This window comes from Elephas maximus, chromosome 11 (assembly GCF_024166365.1).
Source record: "Elephas maximus indicus isolate mEleMax1 chromosome 11, mEleMax1 primary haplotype, whole genome shotgun sequence".
NCBI classification, from domain to species: Eukaryota; Metazoa; Chordata; class Mammalia; order Proboscidea; family Elephantidae; genus Elephas; species Elephas maximus.
In genome coordinates, this window is record NC_064829.1 from 86,019,878 (window position 1) to 86,041,243 (window position 21,366).

Consider the following 21,366-nt stretch of genomic DNA (forward strand, 5'->3'; position numbering starts at 1 on the left):
CCGGGCGGCGCCCGGACCCCAGGAAGCACCGGCCCGCGGCGGCCGGAGCGGGCCGGCAGACAAAGGAGGCGGAGGGCCCGCCGGCTCGGGCGCCCGCCCCGGGAGGGGCCCGAGTCAGCGCAGGGGGAGGAGAGAGGAGCGACAGAGAGAGGGAGAGAGAGAGCGCGCGACAGCGCGAGGGAGAGGGAGAGGGGGCGACGCGGCTATAAAGGGGCCGGAGCGCGGCGCCCACACGCGCAGGAGCACCGAGCAAAAGTTTCTGCCTCCCGCGGCAGCACGCGCGGATACCGCACCACTGCCGCCCGCGCCACGCCCGCGTCCCGGGAGAAGCCCGTAACTTCTGCGCGGGGCCCGCGATGTGAAGCGGAGTCGGAGGCAGCCCGCGCCCCGGAGAGTGCCGCCACCGCCACCATCATCACCGCCGCTGCTCGGGAGCCCTCGCCTCGGCCTCGCCAACGCTGCCGCCGCGCGCCCCAAGCGCCCCGCGCCCGGCCGGCTGCCCCGCGCGCGCGGCGCTGCTAATTGCCGCGCGCGGCCCTCATTTGCATAGGCAGCGGAGTCAGCTGGAGCCCGGCCAATCGGCGCGCGCTTTGCGCTAATAGCCATGCATTATTCACCAGCCTAATTGCGCGGCCCCATGCGCGGCCCGCGCCGCCGCCCCGCGCCCGCCCGCCTGCCCGCCGCCCGGCCGCCCCGGCGCGACGAGAGCGCGAGCAGAGCCTCCCCCGCCGGCCGCGGCGCCCATGCCCGGGACGCGCGCCCGGGACGCCCGCACTTAGCAGCATGTCGCGGCGCAAGCAGGCGAAGCCCCAGCACCTCCGGTCGGACGAGGAGCTGCCGCCGCCGGACGTGGCCTCCGAGCACGGTGAGGGGCGCGTCGGGCCGGGCGGGAGGGGGCCGGACCGGGTGATAGGGCAAAGTGAACTTGTGTCCACCAGCCCCCGCGCCCCGGCCGCCCTCTGCCGGTGCCCGGCCTCCGCGAGAAGGGGCTGGGCGCCGACCGAGTTTCGCGCGAAGTAAACTTGGCTCCGCTCGCAGAGTCGAGCTGTGCGCGGAGGAGCGCGCGGCCGGGACAGAAGGACAACCTGGCTGGCGCGGGCGGGGGTCTGCGCCACCTCCTCCGCGCCGCCCCCTGGGCCGGGCGGGGGGTGACTGGCGCGCCCCGCGGCACATCCTGGACGCGGCCCGCCCGGGCCTCCCCTCGGGCGGCCGGCGGAGACAGCGGGCCGGAGCGCGGAGCGCCCCGGGAGGCGGTGGGCTGACATCTTGGTCCCGCTGCTCCCGGTGTGCTGGCTCTGTCGGGGACTGCAGTGTTCCCCGCGCCACTTTTGTGACCTCGAGCATGCCTTTCAGGTGCCGCTGAGCCAGCGCCCGGGCCGACCTGAGGGCCGCGAAACCCGCAATTTCCCTCAAATTGACAAAACCAATGATTCCTTTCCGGAGCGAGTAGATGTCCTTCAGCCGATTCTTCCCGACCAGAGACGTTGGAATCGCGGGGGGAGGGGGGTCTCGGTGACTGCGCCTGGCCTCACTGGGCTCCCAGGGTGGTGTGGGGGTTTCTAAGTTGTCCTTCGGTCTTTTCGTCGTCTTCCGGCTGCACGGACATTAGCACTTCACGAAGGACCACGGCAGTCATTTTGCCTGTAGGAACCCCCTCCTCGGAATGCACCCCAAATTGAGGGTTAGGAAGTGTGGGGCAGCCGGGACTGGGAAAGTTAGAGATTAGCTAGGAGGCCGACTTCCTGTGACTGAACTTTAGAATCGTAAAGTTTAGGGCCCCTGAATCCACTTACTCAGGTCAGAACACCAGGTCAGAACGTCCCGCCACGCCCGCCGCCCGGGACCCGTGTCTGCGTGGGGGTCCCCGGAGCTCAGGACCGAGGGCCTCAAGGAGCAGCTGCGGCCTGGAAACCGAAGACGGAGGCGACCCCGAGTCGGCACAGAGCCGGTCATTACAGAATTTGCAATTCAAAAATAGAATGGCCAACTTTTTTAAAATTAATCTATTGTAAATTGTTTAGATCTATCTGCTGGTTTTTTTTTTTTTTTTTTTTTACTCTGAACGTCAGCTTGTAGATTTAAAAGGAGTTTCAGAGTTGATAATATAGTGTGGTAAAGTTTGATAAAACCGGTATGCATCCGTGTCGGAATGGAGGGAGCGAAAGGTTACTAACCCCGTTGGGGAATTAATGAATTAAATGAAATTATTAAACTAGTTTGGGTCTTTTTTGTGGTCCTGGCTGTAAAGGAGCCTTATCTATGTAGCCAAGTCACCCAAGATTAGAACCGGAGATATGCTAAAAAGAAACGCTTGCATATGGTGGGTAGATTAAGGACAAAGAATCTTTTTGTCATGGAAATGGATTTTTTTTTTTGTTTTGTTTACTTCATCACATAGAATTTCTCACACTTGGTTTGTTTTGTATTGCCCTCAATGACTACATGATCAAATGAATGGATTTATTTCTGCCGAATGAGAAAGACAGTCTTCCCTTCAAAAGAACTACATTGCATCCCAGTGAGGAATTTTAAAGCTTTATTATTGTGGCTTCTGAATAGCTTAAAATCGGCTTTCACAGCAGCCCCAAAATGCAACAATGTAAATACTTCTCAGCTTTGTAAGGTCGTTATCAAAATGTGCAATGTCTCTTTTTATTAAAGCATATTTTAATTAATAGAGTAAAACCCCTTGTATCTAACAATTAACAAGCGGAGGCATTGCCATTCATTTTTTATTTCACTTTAGAAATGGGAGCATGGTGAACTTAATAGTGTAAACATGTAGAGGGGAATGTAGCCTGTATTTGAAAACCTAAGATGGAGTAAATTATTTACAAGTTCTATTTTGAATTCCTCTCACTGTTTATCTAATTTTCTTAGAGATGAATCAGATTTAGGTTTTAATACCCACTGTAGGATTAAAGTTTTTGTCAAGCTTGTGTTTTTCACAATCGTTCAAAGTTGTCATCAAGATATTGCCACAGTTCCTGATCATATTTTGCAACAGGCCAAAAATAGCCTGTCTGGGGGCAGAACCTCAGTCAAGTAGTTTGTTTCTAGGCTTGTTTTATGGATAGTTTAGGCAAACTATTTTAAGAAAAAATAGTTCTTTTTGATTTAATTATTGGGAAGCAGATTGTGGAGCATAAACGGTATTCTGTTTTCTGTTAAGTCAAGAAATATTCATGTATCATTACTCTGCCATACTGGTCATCATTGCTAAGATAAGTAAAAAATATTTTTAAAACGTAAAGGGTTGTGAAAAATAACTTTAGCATTATTCAGATCTCCTCATTTTGTGGAGTGCAAAGCGAAATGAACATTAGCATATAAGAAGGAGAAAGTTATAAGGGAGCTAAGTTGGTTTACAGTGAGTGTTTTAGAAGTGAAGTAAATAATTCCTTTGTATCATTTTGGACCGTGACATAATAATTAAAGCACTGGGTCCATCTAGATGCAGTGAAATCCAAGGCTACTGATAATGTCATGAAGAACCTATCTTATATACAAAATTTTTTAGTCTAATGTAAGGGGGGAAGATGCATATTCACATTAATTTATAAGAAAAAGACCGTATTTCTAAAAGAGAAATATGACTTATTTTTTAAACTTTATTTTTAGGGAAGCTGTAAAGAGATTGCCATACATAAATAGCTGCAGTGCTATCCGAACCTCACTCCTGCAGGAATTAAATAAGAACGGCTTATCTAGAATGAGAAAAGTAATGCTGATGCCTTGAAAGTTCTCCGGTTATCCTTTTGTAAAAAATGTATTTTAATGATTATTGAGACTTGCATTCCCAGTAGGAACTATTTTTGAAAAGTACTTACTGGCAAATTATTCATATTTCTGAAAAATCCAAGTGGATGTCAAGCAGCTTTGGGGCTCAGTCAAATTTGTGCCACCAATAATGAAATCCTTTCAGCCAGCTGAATATCGTCGTTTTCAGAAAAATAATTAAAACTTCCAGTGACAGTGCAGCACTTGTACTCCTGAGAACTTGAAAAGCTGTAGCATGGCTATACTTTGTCCTATGAGATACAACTTAATAAAGATGTGTTTTAGTGTAGTTAGAGAGTATGCATTTCAAGAAGAAGAAATTTTGATTGAAACAACTTGGCCATGCTGCACTTTGTTCAATTGTTAGCACTAATTGTTTCAAAGTGTGTTTTTCTTTTCCGCCAACCTACAGTCGTGTGGCTATCTTAAAAATCCTTTCAAATGTGGTGAGCATGTGATGTGAGAATTTAGCAGTGGTATTCAGAAAAAAAAGCTGTGTGTAAATTAGGGAGAAGAAGGCCGCCCGCCCTCCACGGTGGAGAAGTCGTTCTCTTTTATCTGTATATGCGTGCATGGTTTGCCGGGTGCTTTCTTTGGCGCTCCCCACAGCACACAGCGCACACGCTCACAATTCAGCAAACCAAAGGGAAACACTACAGAAGCCACTCTTAATGTTTCTAGGCAGGTTGTTCTCTGTGAAATGCGGAAGGTAAAAGAAATAAAATAAGTAACTGGGAGAGAGAAAAGAAGAATTTGCAAACATTTCTTTAAAAAAAAAAAATAACATTTAAAAAAACTTCACCTACTTAAAAATGCACCATGTGGTCGTCCATCAGAAAAAGTGGCCATTAATTTCCACCTTACCGGGGAGGAAGCTGGTTATGTAACCGAGTTAGGGCATTTGTATGTATCATACATTTGAAACTTCTACAACATGCATAATCGAATATTTTTAGACCTATTCAGAGCCAGAAAAAAGAAAGCAGGGGCAAACAGCAGGAATTACTTAGCAAGCTGATTATTTGTTGTATACAAGATGCTGGGAAAGCAGGCAAAAGTGGGTCAGATTTCATTTCAGCTGAATCTCTAAGAAGCTTTACCATGCTCTCAAGGTAGCCATAAGGACATTTTCTCTTGTGGGGGGTTTCGGCACAGGGTACCGCCAAGGTTTGCATTCTGTCTATTGAACGTCGGTTGGAATTTAGCTTTCTTAAATGTAAGTATTGGCACTGGCTTTTAAGTAAAATAAAAGTCTTTGTAATTACTTTAATCAGGTGATGCTCTATCTTTTAATACTGCAAAATAGTTTCAGGAAGCACCATTTTTAAATCATGTTGTTACAGTGACGTTTGGGGGGTTTTGATAGTGTTTTTATCTTATGTTAGTGTTTTATGCTTTCTTGACTAGTTGCCAGAATAAGACCAACGTATCTTAGGCCGTCTCATTAAGACGTGAGCTAATTCCACTGTTGGTGGAACAGATTTGTAGTTAAGTTGCAACACATTTTGTATAAAATCAAACAAACCTATGTAAAAATGGAATGATTTAATATTACCTTAAACTTTTATTTAAAAAAAAAAAACCTATACTTCGTTTCTCTTGTAGTTTCAACATATTTATTTAAAAGGCAGTTAACTGTGATTTCCGAGAAAACAACTAGACTTGCTCCAGACAGTGTAAAATATTAATTGTAATATTAAAATAATGCAGTGCTCTGTATTTGTATTAGAGATTAAGGTTGATTTGCTGGTTAATAAAAGGAACAAGTCCTTGAGGCTGGAAAAGTGTCCAACCAAAGAGACCACCGATGAGGCCCGCCTGGTGTCTAAATATTTTACTGTGTGGGCTTGTCTTTTCCAATCATCCTTAGATTAGTTATGCTGACTTTTGAAGGTCCCGACCCTCTTTGCATTTTCTGAAAGCATGGTGACTAACGTTCTATAAGAAAGCCTTTTTGTGTGATGCCTGTGAAAGGTAGGAATGCTCAGTGCTAGGCAGCTTCCGCTGGGCTCTCCCTGAAGGTGGGTAGTTAGAAGTGCTTTGACAAGCCTTGCTGATTTAACCTTTGCCTGCTTTGCCCTGCCAGGGGTGGCCACTAGATGTCAAGCTCATAATACAATTAGTACATCCGTGCAGTTGACCTTGGCAGCACGGCTTACACGTTCTGTTAAGTGTTAACACTGAATTTGAGTGTTAACTGGAGACCCTTCGAGTTTGCTCCATGCTTATCAAATACCCGTCTAGTTCAGCACAAGTGTTTATAGTTCTGAAAGAAGGGGAAAAGGTTCTCTTTTGTATGGCTATTACATCTTGAACTGTTTAATTAACCCTGCAGGTGCCAGGGCACTTTGTCTTGGTCCATCAGCATTCTGGTCCTTATTTCAAGAGCTCAGAGCACCTCTGAGTGCCTTGTTTGGTAATTCCATTGCACAGCTGGAGATGCGTACTGTAGCCCCAGCAGCTGGGCCAGTGACTTTTCCTGGTCAATTTTTTGCGTAAGTGTAAACTTGGTCCACAGAAATGGAACACTGTCATTGAAGGTTGACAAATAATGACAATGGTTTAGTGACTGCTCCATGGGCAGAGCAGGTGATGTGTCAGAGTTGATTGTATTCTTGTTCTTGGAAACAATATGGTTTGTGCTCCTTTAGGGTTGTTGAGACAGGTTTCGATGTGTCTCAGCTGTTTTGCTTATTTATTCATTTTTATGCATAGTGGATTTGAAAAGCAACCACAGTTCCAGAGCTCAGCGTTCGAGTGGTTGTGTAGGCATTTTTAAGCCCACATGCCCTGAAATCCCATATGTCAAACTCAGGAGGCCGTCTTCTCTGGAGTTGAAATCTTCACCATCATAACCAAAAGTGACTCTGCAAAAGCCTTGTTTTCAGCCCTCCCCAAATTTCTGATTGAAAATGCGAGTATCAGCTTGCATATTCTAGGTTTGCGTATTTTTCATGAGGCGGAGATAGTGATATATGTGTATTCATCCTAAGTGTGATTACAGCATAACAGCCAAGTGAAAGAACTATTGTGCAACCTTGAAGTGTAACAAACATCTTATTATTAGATACAGCATCGAGGGCAGACAGTTAAAACAGGTTGTGAGTGTTGTAGCCGCTTCACATCTGCACATGTGCATAAAGCAAACAGTGTTTCCCTCCCTGGTGCTTCACCACCCAGATGAGAAGCTGCAAATGTTTTTAACAGAGACAGTTGGTGACTGTGCCACAGGTGGTTGTTACTTAACAAATTTGAGATTTGGGCCACTGAAGAGACGAAACTGAGTGTGCCCGGTCAGGGCTCGCTTCAGCATAGCAAGAGTGCCCTCCTCTGTCCAACTCCATGTTAACAGGCTCTAGAGGGCTAGGGAAAAGGACAGAAAATTTTTCTATTGCGTCTGGAATTTCTTCTACATTGTTAAACACAGTAGGGGTCTCTATTTGTCTCCTCCTGTTTCACAGCTTGGGCTCAGTATGTGATAATTCATCTTTCTTTATGGGATTCAAAGCTATCATAAGGAGTTAAAAAGAATTAATTTGCAAGAAAATAAGTGTCTCCTAACAATGCAGAAAAACTTGAAAAATGCTCTCTAGATTTTTAAAGGACAGTAAAGCCCAAGGAAGAAGTGTGTTTTCAGCTCCTAAAGACCCACATGGCCTTTTAAAGTTACTAATTAAAGCGGAGACCTTAACAGCCTTCTCCCTGTGTTGAATCCGTTTGCTTCTCCTTTTATTAATTTCAATGAATTAAATATATGTAGCAAAAGTGTAGCAGGATAAAGGTGAGCTTTTCAGGCTTTGATAAATAAAACTTCTGTCTTACTACTGCTTTGTCATGTTAAAAGCCACCGTACTCCTGAAAAGAAAATAAAAAGAGCCTTTAATAAGAACTATTATTTGACGTTTAAAAAAAAAAGTGGCTAATATTCTTATGTATATTTACAGCAACGTTTTTTACTTAGGACTTTCAAAAGATCATCAGGATTGCAAAAAACTCTGACTTTCTTCGGATACGTTCTTTGGAACACGATAAATATGTTTTAGCAGAGATGACAACAAATGATACATACTCCACTGACATAAAGATGTAATTTTTACAAGCAACGTGGGGAAACTCCTAAAATTCTGCCAGATATTTTCTCAATGAGCAGAATCCTCCCTGCCACACTGGAAGCAGGCTTTGCCAGTCAGCCATTTTCATGCAGAACTTGAAATACCTTAATAAGGAACAGACCAGGAATTAATCAGAGCTGAGCAAATCCTGAAACCGGTTTTTTTTTTGGGGGGGGGGGGAGTTGGGGTGAAGTGAGGGGCTCCTTTCACACTAAGAGAGCCGATCTTTAGGGACATTTTTGTTAACTGTTCTATGTGCATTTTGTGAGTGAGAAGAAAAACTCAATGTATTTTTAAAAAACTATCATCTTGGAAGCTGCCCTTTTGTTCAGGCTTACCATGAAATGTTTTGTAGAACCTTTTTCCCTTTTGTAGAACTAAGAAATGCATAGAACTTGCTCAAGAAATGCATAGAACTTGCTCAAGAGTTAGTTTGAATGGTGATACAGTTTGAAACCCTGAGAATCTTAAGTATAAACTGCAAATATTGGTCTGTCAGCTCATTATATATACTTCCTGTCTTCAGCTGAAACAATTCTATGTTTTTAGCCTCTTTGATTTTTCTCCGCCTGGCTGCATTCAAGAGCCAAGACTGACGATTAAGTACAGATGAACTACGAGAAGCTATGGATTCCAGCTCATATTTGACCTTAGCCACGTAGAGTGATTCCCAGGATAGCTCCTATTACCTTCCTCATGTTTACACACAGCCAGTGCAGCAAATACAGATGTCACTTTTAAAAAGTAACCTTGACCCAAATATTCTTATTTTCTGAGAAGGAAAGAGGGTTATTAGCTAAGTTATGTGACTTGGTGAATTGGTTGGCATTTTGCTTCACTTGTTTTAATAAAAACCCTTTAAAAAAAAAAAAAACCCTTACGTACTATAAATTCGTGCTTAATCCCTTGCCTATTTACAGTTTCAAATCTCTTAGTTGGTGAACAGTCAGTGTGCAAAAAATAAATTACTTTGACATTAATGATAATGTTTACAATGCTTGTTTTTTAATTCCCCCCTTAAGAAAGAAAGAGAGAAAGAAAATGAAAATTACATTGGAAATAAATTTCCCATTCTTGCCGTTGCTGGTACAATGCCTCAGTGACATGGTTTTTCGTAGAAATAAAATTTTTAAGCCATGTTAACTAATGAGTGTAATAACGTCTACTTTTAGAATGTAAAGGCCGGTTGAAAATGTAAATTTAATTACAAGATGGTTAAATACACTTGCATCTGACACATTGGCTTACAACAGTGGCAGGATTAAAGGGCTTTAGGATTTATATGATAAAATTAGGGGCTGCATTTAGATTTTCCCATGTAGATTTTCTTATAAACAGCATTTAAAAATCGACTGAACAGCACTGAGAGTTTTAGAGGCACAAATACACTGTCCTAGATGCATTTTAAACTTGTAACGAGCAGAGCCATGGCGGCTAGTTGTAAGAGCTGTTTTATTTCTCGCACTCTCCCTTCTGAATGCATCAGTCAATAGTTTCACATTCCACTGTTCAGTAACAGGTCTTGCTACTTACAAGGAACTCTCTCTCCCTAGCAAAATGTGCTCATTTTTATTATTTCCTACCAATCAATTCAGTTGAAGTGTTCATTATTGTTTAATAACATTCTTGAAGTTATGCAAACCAAATCCCAGAAAAACGAGTTTTTAATTTGCATTCATTGCATTCCAAGCTATCTTATGAAATTTGTCCTTATCTATAACTTTTGTGGAATGCTAATCACATTATTATTTTAATAGTGAAACACAGTGATAGCTTGAGTACGTGAGAACAGCAATTTAAATGATCGTGCTATTGACATTTTATACAAACTCCAATAAAAAAAATTATAGGTGGTAAACCCAAATTATTTTCCCAAAGTAGGAAGTCTGAGCTGTACTGGAGAATTTTTTTTCCTCTGCTAACTGTAGCTTTTTTTTTTTTTTAATATATTTGAGTCAAAAGTCAAATGTATTTTGAAGCTTTGCTTATAAAATCCAACAATTGTCTGTTTTGTCACATTCATTAGCATAACTGTTAACAGATCCAAGTGGTCAGAATGCCACTTTTAAAGTGCTTGCTTTCTTCAAATTTTGAAGGAGTATGAATAGATTATTTTATTTTGACAGGAATATCTTCAGTATATTTAGGTAACTATTAACAGTTGCTTTAAATAAAAACCTTTTATTTTTTGCACAAAGTACTTAAATATTTTGTGCACAGTTTCTTCAATTGAGAAACAATTAGTTGTAATTTCACAAACCAACCAATGGGAAAAAGGAAATTACATGTGGGAACCCTCCTCAAACTTCCACTGAGTTTGGAAGTGAACCCTGAAAATACTTAACACCCAAAAAACTGATGGGACTATAAAAATTTAAATCTTTAAGGTAAATAGAGATTTGTTTGAGATGCCGAGAGACCTTCCAGAAAAGCCCAGTTTAAAACAAAAGCCTAATTCCCAGCTTCACATGCCATAGCTTGTTACAAAGGAAATCTGGGAAATGTCCATCTGTAAAGATATAATTTATTTACAATTATGTAAGCCAATTCTTCCAGAACTGTGTTTAAAAATGTATTTTAAGTGATCCAGAACGCAATCTAATTTGTAAACATTTTCTCAGCAAACTATCCTTAATACATATTTCATAGAAAGAAAAATTACTCTTTTAATGAGATATAAATGGTTTAATTTTGTAAAAGTTAAAGTTTATAGGCTATAGGAATGTTTTTACATTACATGTAAGTTACAAATTTTATCTCTTCTAAATAGTTAAGATAGAAAATGTTTCAATTGACAGTATTTTGTTTCTTCTGGGGATTTTCCTTTTCGAAAAGTATTAAAAATTTTTATTTCTGAAGGTTATACATAGGTCTTTTATGCTATAGTTTAAAAATATTGGAGAACACTTTTAAAGCATTCTTTATTTACGATAGTTATTTCTGTGTGTATAGTTAGGATATAACAGTGATTCCAATTATTTTTGGTAAATGGCATTTTAGATTTTCTTTTCAAATATATGGGTGTGTGGAAGAACATTCCATTATTATAAAGAAATTTAAAAGTAGAAATTCTTTGAGTTTTCTGATAATTAAAATGCTTGAATAGAATTTGAGATAGCCCTTATCAGTCATAAATTATTTACTTAAAGATTTTAGGCTGCCCTTTTTTTTTTTCTTCTGTTCCATAACCTTAGCAGGTTTAAAATTAGATTTTGCATACATTGAGCAAAGTTAAGCACTCTGCGTATTTATTTTGCTAATGTGCCTATCTGCAGTATAAATCAGCTGTGTCTTTGCTCCCAGCTATGCTCAACCTCATTACGGATACCTATTACATTCCTTACTTCGTACAGTAATGAGACTCTGCGAGGGCTGATCTTCAGCTCTGAATTTAGTTTAAAAGTCTAACAGGTCTTTATGGCCTACAAGCTCCAACTTCTTTTTCCCCCTCCAAATGCTGTAGCCAGTTAGGAAAATGCTAATTGAACGCTGCTAGTAATTTTAAAAGGCATGTACAAATTGCCTGAAGCTAATGGCCTCATGTAGGACAGCAGGCTAGCCTCCAAAAAAAAAAAAAAAAAGTTTTTTTTTGTTTTTTAATTTTCTTTTCCAGGAGAGGGACCGGTGTTTTTTGCCTTTTTTGTTTGTTTGTTTTTTTGTTAAGGATTTTTTTTTAAAAAAATCAGACTTCTCTCCTGGAGTCAGTGCTGAACTATATTCTCTTTTCCAAATCCTTGAAGAAAAGACAGTAAAAATTTGGGAGACTTTGTCAAAAGTACATTTGTCGATGTTGTAACAGTAAATACTTCTGCGGACACAAAACTTGAAGATGCTTTCTTCTCTCACTCAACTCCGCCTGTTTAACAAAGAAAGTCTTGCAGCTGTCATTCCGCCCCGTTTGATTTGTTGCTGTCACTCTATCTGCAAGTTGACAAAAAGCAGTTACAAGTAGCCATGTCCAGGCCAGCACATCGAACCTGAGTAATTATTGGGCATTACCTTTCACCCCAACTACCCAAAAAAGAGAAGCTACAAATGTTATCGTATGTTGATTGCCCATTCCTGTGTAGCTATTTATTTGATCAGGTGTGAATTAGAATTGTTCATTAAACACGGTTGTTATTCGGCACAAGAGGGTAACGGGAGTCAGAGGAAGTGACTGCCTACAATAGTAATTAAACATGTGTAACCAATTAGTGGGCTTTCTGCTATGGCACAAGCATATAATTTGCTAAGTCTTTCTATGAGAATAGATGAAAATAGGTACAAAAAGTGTGTCTGACTATAACATTCTCATGTTAAACATGTCAACATAAATGAACTTTAAATATATAATTTCTAGTTTGTTAACAAACCACTAAACTCTATTGGCTAATAGCAGTAACATATAATTTTAGTTCAGTTTGCCAAGAAATATTGCATCTGACAGAGCCAATTAATTGTATCAGACATTATCAATTTTAGGCCCAGACAGTATTGATATTCATTTTGCAAATCATAATGTAGAAATTTGCCATATCTGTAAGTAAAGCAGCGAGGGAGAAAAAGATAGGGGATTGATCTGTTAATACACCTCAGGCCAGGGAGATTGCTTTTCTGAGATACAAGAAATGCTTATGTTGTCTTTGTTACGTTCACAAATGAAAGCATTTAACAGAAATACCTTATATATGATAACTGCCTATTGCCCCGAAAGGTTACATAGAACCATACAGAATCTGATGTCTGGGCACTGCATACAGATAATAAATCCAGGTGGTCCACAGCCACACTTGAGTAGCAGAGGCCCGGCGTGCCCTGTCAGGGGCTGATGTGAGTTTGAAAGGTTACAGATTAGTTTAGCAATGTTAAGTGAACTGGCAAAGGCCTCTCTAATTTTGCTGGAAATGAGGAAGCCTGACGGTGAAGGGGAATCCTAATGAGCCCATCGAAGGCTGGCTTTGTAGCCAACAACAAGGTAGCTGCGATTGTATGAAAATATTGGAAATCAATGCCTTCTATGGAATTTCATTAAGAAGCAGTATCCACAATTGATAGAGCCTCATAATTTGATGGATTGTGCTAAGAAAATGATTAGCTAGCTAGAAAGAGTCATAGCATACACATGCCAGGCGTCAGGATGGTTGAAGTGGTGTAATTTGTACAAAATAAAAAATATTGATTTTACTGATGTGCAAAATTCTAAAATGGAGGGAGGGCTGCCCCACAGGCATTGGCTGATACAATCTTTTGGTTTTCTAGCCATCCCGGGGGAAGGCGCAGATGACGGTGACAGTGGGAACGAGAGCCGGAGTGGGAGCGAGGAGACCAACGTGTGCGAGAAGTGCTGCGCCGAGTTCTTCAAGTGGACTGACTTCCTGGAGCACAAGAAGAACTGTACCAAGAACCCGCTGGTGCTGATCGTGAACGAAGATGAGCCGGCGCCACCCTCCGAAGAGTTTCCGGAACCTTCTCCCGCCAGCTCTCCCAGCGACCAGGCAGAGAGCGAGGGTGCTGAAGAGGCTGCTCCGGCGGAGGCTGCTGAGGGCGGCGAGCTGAAGGCCTCGGAGAAGGAGGAGGAGCCCATGGACGTGGAGAGCCCTGGAGACAAAGGCTACCCGAGCCAAGGCCCCGCGACCGCAGTGAAGCCTCCTCTACCTCAGGGCCCCGAGCCGACGGCCATGGCCAGTTACAGCATGCCAAACACCAACGTGACACTGGAGACGCTGCTGAGCACGAAGGTGGCAGTTGCCCAGTTCTCCCAGAGCACCCGGGCGGCGGGGGGTGCGGGCCCAGGTGGTGGGGTCTCGGCCGTGGCCATTCCGGTGATCCTGGAGCAGCTGGTGGCCCTGCAGCAGCAGCAGATCCACCAGCTGCAGCTCATCGAGCAGATCCGCAGCCAGGTGGCCATGATGAGCCGCCAGCCGCTGCGGCCCCCCCTGAACCCTGGGGCGGCCTCTGCCACACCAAGCACACCTGTGCCCACCGCCAGCCAGCTTCAGGGCTTTGCCACCCACCCTGCCCTCCAGCTCTCTGCTGGGGTACCCCCTGCCACTACAGGGTCAACCCCCAGTGCCCTGCCGGCCGCCTACGAGGGCCCCCCACTCCTATCACAGCCCACCTCCGGGGCCAGCACCCCGGGCGCCCCCAGCAGCGGCCCCGCGGCCCCCGCAGAGTCCAGTGTCTCCACATCTTCCAGCACGGCCCCTTCGTCAGTGAGCCCTCCCTCCGTGTCAAACGTTGCCAGCAGCTCCTCCCGGCCGCAAAATGCCCCCACGCCCCCGGCCCTGGGACCTGGGACTCTCCTCACCTCGGCTTCCAGTCTGCCAAACCCACTTCTACCTCAGACCTCATCAAGTAGCGTCATTTTCCCCAACCCGCTGGTCAGCATTGCGGCCACAGCCAACGCGCTGGACCCCCTCTCGGCCCTCATGAAGCACCGCAAAGGGAAGCCCCCTAACGTGTCCGTATTTGAGCCCAAGGCAAGCTCCGAGGACCCTTTCTTCAAGCACAAGTGCAGGTTCTGTGCCAAGGTCTTCGGCAGCGACAGCGCCTTGCAGATCCACCTACGCTCACACACAGGGGAGCGGCCCTTCAAGTGCAACATCTGCGGCAACCGGTTCTCCACGAAAGGCAACCTGAAGGTTCACTTCCAGAGGCACAAGGAGAAGTACCCCCACATCCAGATGAACCCATACCCCGTGCCGGAATACCTCGACAACGTGCCCACTTGCTCCGGAATTCCCTACGGAATGTCCCTGCCTCCAGAAAAGCCTGTGACCACCTGGCTGGACAGCAAGCCGGTGTTGTCGACGGTCCCCACATCCCTGGGGCTACAGCTCCCGCCCACCATTCCTGGCTTCACTGACTCGCCCAGCCTCACACCCATGAACCACTCCCCACAGAGGCCCTCTCCTGCCTCCAGCGAGTGCACCTCCCTGTCTCCTGGCCTCAACAACTCTGAGTCTGGTGGCACGGTGGTGGCCGAGTCCCCACAGCCCGCCCTCAGTGCGGCCTCTCTGACCAAAACTGAGCCCCTCGGACTGCCTCCCACAAACGCCAGGGCCGGGGACCCCCCCACCAGTGGGCAGGCCACCACCGCACCCATGCCCGTGGCCAACACAGCCGCTGACAGCAGTGTGTCCTCAAGCCTCTCAAACCCAGTGCTTCCGGCAGTCTCGGACCAGTTTAAGGCAAAGTTTCCATTTGGTGGCCTGCTTGACTCTATGCAAACATCCGAAACCTCAAAGCTGCAGCAGTTGGTGGAGAACATTGACAAGAAAATGACAGACCCCAACCAGTGTGTCATCTGCCACCGGGTGCTGAGCTGCCAGAGCGCCCTCAAGATGCACTACCGGACGCACACCGGAGAGCGGCCGTTTAAGTGCAAAATCTGCGGCCGGGCCTTCACCACCAAAGGCAACCTGAAGACACATTTCGGCGTACACCGGGCAAAGCCACCACTCAGGGTGCAGCACTCCTGCCCCATCTGCCAGAAGAAGTTCACCAACGCTGTGGTCCTGCAGCAGCACATCCGCATGCACATGGGGGGGCAGATCCCCAACACACCGCTGCCGGAGGGCTTCCAGGAGGCCATGGATGCTGAGCTCCCCTACGACGAGAAAAGCGCTGACGCCTTGAGCAACTACGACGATGACATGGATGAGAACTCCCTGGAGGAGGACCCGGAGCTTAAGGACCCGGTGGGTGATGCGTCCAAGCCCCTCCTGGCGTTCTCTGGCTCCTGCCCGCCATCCCCGCCTTCGGTCATCTCCAGTATCGCTGCCCTGGAGAACCAGATGAAGATGATCGACTCGGTCATGAGCTGCCAGCAGCTGACCAGCCTCAAGTCCCTGGAGAACGGATCTGGGGAGAGCGACCATCTGAGCAACGACTCCTCGTCAGCCGCAGGAGACCTGGAGAGCCAGAGTGCGGGTAGCCCCGCCACGTCTGAGTCGTCGTCCTCCATGCAGGCGCTGTCTCCCACCCACAGCAACGGCGAGAGCTTCCGGTCCAAGTCCCCTGGCCTCAGCAACCAGGAGGAGCCCCAGGAAATACCGCTAAAGACGGAAAAGCCGGACAGCCCCGCCTCGGCTGCTGAGAATGGAGGCGCCCTGGACCTGACAGCTGCCACTCCAGGTCGGCCTGTGGTCAAGGAGGAAGCCCCCTTTAGCCTGCTGTTCCTGAATAGAGAACGGGGTAAGTGTCAAAGCACTGTTTGTAATATCTGTGGCAAGCCTTTTGCTTGCAAGAGTGCATTGGACATTCACTACCGCAGCCACACTAAGGAGCGTCCCTTTGTCTGCTCAGCCTGCAGTCGTGGGTGCTCCACTATGGGTAATTTAAAACAGCACTTACTGACGCACAAATTAAAAGAGCTGCCTTCTCAGTTATTTGAACCCAACTTTGCTCTAGGTCCCAGCCAAAGTTCTCCTAGCCTGGTCACCAGCACCGCGCCCACCATGATCAGGATGGAAGTGAACGGCCACAGCAAGCCTGTCTCACTGGGCGAGGGCCCCCCGCTCCCAGCCGGAATCCAGGTCCCTGCCGGGCCACAGACAGTGATGAGCCCTGGCGTCACCCCCCTGCTGACCCCCCCGCCACGCCGGACCCCCAAGCAGCACAACTGTCAGTCGTGCGGGAAGACCTTCTCCTCAGCCAGTGCTCTGCAGATACATGAGCGCACCCACACTGGGGAAAAGCCCTTTGGCTGCACAATCTGTGGTAGAGCTTTTACCACAAAGGGGAATCTCAAGGTAAGAGGAGAGCACGGTCTGCGGTCCGAAATTAAGACTGAGGGGGCGGGGCTGTGAGAAGGCCCTCTCCGTGTAGATGTAACAGACTGGCAGAAATGCCAATGTGGTCATGGCCGGGCAACAGAAAAAGCCACGTGTGTGCCCATGTTTGCGTGCGTGTGCACGTGAGCACCCACGCATCCTGAGCAGGCGTGTGCTCCGCTGTGCGGTTGTCTGGGCTCGCCCTCTGACCTAAGTTGCACCTCTTTGAACGCGCGTGGCTGCTGCCCTTGAGGGGCGTGGCCAGCGTGTGACTTAGGTGGTGACGTCACAGTGGGCAGCGTGGTGGGCGGACAAAAGTAAATGTGGCCTTTAAACGCTCTTACGTACACCAGATCAGAAGGCCACATCACAGGCGACGTGTGCTCCGTGGTTTCTAGGAGGTTCCATGGTCTTATCCTCAGGGCTGCCCAGAAAGGGGCGGGGGGTGTTTGGGCAGAAGAGGGAAAAGTGAATGTTGTGTCCTGAGCAAACCACAACACCTGTGTCCGTCTTCCTTGGAAGGCGGACTGGTACATGCGAGGTCACGTCACTGAGGCCTGTGTGTTGACACTGTCGCAGCGGAACGCCGGACCACAATTCTATGTAAAGTGCACGTCTGCGGGGGTCTCCAGGCCTCATCAGAGTCACATCTAACATCATACCTGCTGTTGTTAGGCACTTGGCTTGCATCCATGTGATAGAAGCAGCTTGAGGGCTCTCTGCTGACTACAGATGTCCCTGGATGTTTTCAAATTCATGTTTTCTTGTTTGAAAGAGAAATAGAGCTCAAAAATATGATTTAGAAGGAGGGGGCGAGGAGAGGCTAAAAAAGGACAGCAGGGCTTGGATAAACAGAGGGATTGGAAATTCTGTTCTATGAGTTTTCAGACATTCTCTTGGTGGCTTTGAGACTTTTATGCTTTCGGGAGGGAAATTGTTCAGTCTTGTCAAGTTTGTCAGCTGGAAAAAACACTTGCATCGACTTATTTGTTGGCCCTGCTGGGTTTTGTATGTAATAAGAACAAGTGTTGCTTATTTGAGAATAAGATGGTGAAGAAGTTCACATAACTCTGTTTCACTGTCCCCCCCCCCCCCAAAAAAAAAAGCTTAGGAGGGGGAAAGAAAAAATCCAGAGAAAATGATATCTAGAGGTTTCTGGAAGGCTACTGGGCACGTAATCTGATTGTGAAATGGTTAAATAAGGAACAAACCAATGCCACTCGTCTGAACTTGCTCACTTGTGGGCTGTTTCTCTCTCGTATCTTGCATGCAGGTTCACATGGGAACTCACATGTGGAATAACGCCCCTGCCAGACGAGGCCGCCGGCTCTCGGTGGAAAACCCCATGGCCCTGTTAGGGGGTGATGCCCTGAAGTTTTCCGAAATGTTCCAAAAGGATTTGGCAGCTCGAGCCATGAATGTTGACCCCAACTTTTGGAACCAGTATGCAGCAGCTATCACAAATGGTCTTGCCATGAAGAACAATGAGATTTCTGTCATACAGAATGGGGGTATCCCCCAGCTCCCAGTAAGTCTCGGCGGCAGCGCCATCCCCCCTCTGGGCAACCTCAGTGGCGGGATGGACAAGGCACGCACCGGCAGCAGCCCCCCCACTGTAGGCTTGGACAAAGCGAGCTCAGAGGCGGGGGCCAGCCGCCCGTTCACAAGGTTCATTGAGGACAAGGAGATCGGTATAAACTAGACGTGTGGACTCCGTGCATTTGCTCTATCCGGTGTACAAATCTTGACATTTGAGCATTAGTCTTACAACCTTAACCGCCTAGGTTCTCGTGACAATTCTCCCCCTAGCAGAAAACACACTAGCTGTGTGGCCACTGAAGCCTCGTCCTGGGGGAGCTGCATGGTTCTTCTGTCCACAGTGAGTTTGACGAGTTTGACTGTCACTAAGAACTCGAACCTTCTAACTAAGTTTAAGTAAAAAAAAAAAAAAAACAGTCATGGGGAAACCTCATTAGGAGCTGAGAGCTTAGACCACATCCACTTTGCTTCTTCTAAAACGTTACAGTCCCTGGAGAGGGAGAAAAGGGCTTCCCTGCGACAACCAGTCAGACTAATTTGATGGTTTTGTTCACATTAGTTAGAAACTTGAACTCTGTTTTTAGAAATCCTGATCTTAAAGAAGTGGTTTAGTAGCCCAATGCTGTGTATGATTACAGTATCTTCGTCTGTAGTATTTATAATGTTAAGATTATGCGGGTAACAGACAATATTATAGCCCCAACCTTAAACGAAGCTTTTGTACTGCAGAATACATCTGGCTGTGTGATTTTTTTTTTTTTTTTAAAGCAAGATTTGTTCGACTATAAATAAGTGGATTATTTCAATGCAGGCAAATTGTGAAGTTTTATTGGGAAAGATAGCATGCTTTTCATGTGCAAGTACCTGTCAGTAACAGACCTTTTTTCTTTTTTTTTTTTCTTTTTTAATTTAAATGTTTGTAGCTGCTATGTGGACAGTTGTTCTATGAAATGAAAAATGTAGTGTGGTCTGTAGCCCAATGATTGGAGACCAAGTTACAGACAAATATCACCATAAGTTATTCACAACATTATACACAGTTGTGAGTACATAGTTCACGTTATCAAAGCTGTACAATAAAAAAGTAATGTTTGTATAATGTGGTTGCAAACTCTTAATTTATACTATTGCACTTTTAGTATTTTGTATTAGGGAGGTTTGTCTATAATTTGAAAAAAAAGATGTATTTTATAAATAGTACTTCAGTTTAGGAAAAATGGAAAAAAAACTGTTAAAATTTCTTGTTTTGTTTTAAGATCAAACAGTATGAGAAATCTATGCTACTTAAACAGAAAAGCCACCAAGATGTGTCAGCTCCTCAATAAAATACGGCCTGCTATTTCTTAAATTAAAATAATTTATTTAACTTTTCTACAGAGCCCAACTAAAAACTGTGACCACCCTTAACGAAACTCTGACAAATTAATTTTAGAACTGTGACATCAGTACAAGCCAGGAAATGGCGAAAGAGAACATTGTGTAGGTATCGTTTTACTGTAGTCTCTTGACTGCCTAATAGCACCGGCTATTGTGTACAGTAACAGTAAACTAGGGCAAAATGTTAATGCATGGCAGTATACTCAGCTATGACTTGGAAATTTTCTAAATCCCTGACTTATCTGTTATCTACCCAGATGAAAACCAAGCACAGTGTCCACTGGTGATTTAAAATGCAGTCTTATGCTGATTCCTGTGTTTAAATTGCACCCAGTAAGGGAAGGGACCAGTTCTACCCTTCAGCCAGGGCTCTGGGAGGCTGGGGTGAAATCAAAACTTGAAAAGGAAGTGTTTTGTGTACTACCTCATTTTTGTGCATTGCGAGCATGGCGGAATCTGACCCGGTGAAGTTTCTTCCAACTGCCTTGCCCAGGGCATAGTAAGGTAGCTGGTTACAGTGCAGTGCCAGCAGCTATGTGCCCCGTAGAAAGAATCAAACAGTGAGATCTTCTCAGTTACAACAGAAAACTAGAACAATCTCTCTCTAATGCAGTCACAGCAACGACAGAACTTATGTGAGGCTGGACTGTTTCTGCCACAGTGTAATTGAGCAAAAAGAGTTCCAGAGACACTGTTTGTTTGTCTTGGAAATGAGCACTAAACTCGACAGCTGTTTTCTGCAGCGATGAGGCCTATCATCCCATATTGTACCATCTCTGATCGTGGAGTGAGTTCTTGGGGAGCAATTTAAGCATTGGGAAAAGAAAGCTGAGGTGGCTTAATGTTGCTGTATTTCAGCAGTTGAATGTTTTTATTATTTATCTGTGTCCTTTCTGGTGTGAATTTTTGTTTTTAGTCTTTGGTACCATGTAGTGTTATCTCTTCTCCCAAGAGAATGTGTATATAATTTAACAAGAGAAATGTAAAGTGCTGTACATAAGATGGCTCATGAAGGTCAGTGAGACTGGCCCCCTCTGTATTCAGGGCCAGCCAGCCCCTCTGCATGGAGAAGAGACATATTTTTATACTGCAATACCATGTGGGGCCGGTGCCTCCCTGAACAGCTGGGGATTGTTACCTAGATCCAATATTTTTTATTATTAAATCTTGTGGCTTGACACACCTACTGATTGAAATGGATGTCTTAGTCTAGGTTCCTATTTTTGTCATATGGAATTGAATAAAATGCAGGATGTCATATGATTTCTGAATTGCGTTCCTTGATTATTTTAATGGCAAAAGTGAGACTTGAGGTCATGGTCACTTGCAGTGGGTGTGGTCGGAGAGTTTTCTCTGAGGAAATACGCAAGGGGCCGACAGCTTAGATTTAAGCAATATCTAAGCACTTCTTGCTGAGTCTTGACCTTCTTCTTTTTCACTTTTTTTTTTTTTTCGTAAAAGGAAAATGCAGCCACCTGATTGGGGTTTTTTTACATCTATGATGGAAGGAGATGTAGAAGGGAGTGGATAAATATTGGCAAGTGCCCCAAAATGACCTCACGCTGGGTTACCTCCCCGTTATCGGTATTCAGTGAAAATATTGGCTCTTCAGGCCACTTGAACAAATAGATGTGGATCGATGTACCCGGTTAGGAAAGGAACTGGAGAGAAATTTGCTCATAATGCTAAACCAAAGGAGCAGGCGGCATTGTGAGACCACTGATGCCAGCACCCTGTCGTAATCCCAAGGGAGGAGTTCCTTTATTTCCAAATGAGCTTTACCTCATGGATAACTTGTGATA

The 21,366-nt window shown here is 45.3% G+C and overlaps 1 protein-coding gene across 2 annotated transcripts; it reads left to right on the forward strand.

Annotated features, from left to right (window-relative positions):
* Positions 1-709: 709 nt before the first annotated feature.
* SALL3 (spalt like transcription factor 3) lies at positions 710-20,810 on the forward strand. 2 transcript variants are annotated; one of them, XM_049901690.1, is made up of 4 exons: positions 710-865; positions 13,134-16,070; positions 16,287-16,627; positions 17,922-20,810. In XM_049901690.1, the coding sequence occupies exons 1-4, from the start codon at positions 784-786 to the stop codon at positions 18,348-18,350; spliced, it is 3,789 nt and encodes a 1,262-aa protein (XP_049757647.1). In that variant the 5' UTR covers positions 710-783; the 3' UTR covers positions 18,351-20,810. The 2 variants fall into 2 exon arrangements, with proteins under 2 accessions (XP_049757647.1, XP_049757646.1); XM_049901689.1 differs by having other exon boundaries at positions 13,134-16,627.
* The last annotated feature ends 556 nt before the right edge of the window (positions 20,811-21,366 follow it).

Bases quoted from the DNA above. Each gene is read 5' to 3' on its own strand.
- SALL3 (XM_049901689.1), top strand. From the start codon at position 784: ATGTCGCGGCGCAAGCAGGCGAAGCCCCAGCACCTCCGGTCGGACGAG. The intron at 866-13,133 runs GTGAGGGGCGCG...TTGGTTTTCTAG, and splicing joins GGACGTGGCCTCCGAGCACG to CCATCCCGGGGGAAGGCGCA. The intron at 16,628-17,921 runs GTAAGAGGAGAG...TCTTGCATGCAG, and splicing joins CCACAAAGGGGAATCTCAAG to GTTCACATGGGAACTCACAT.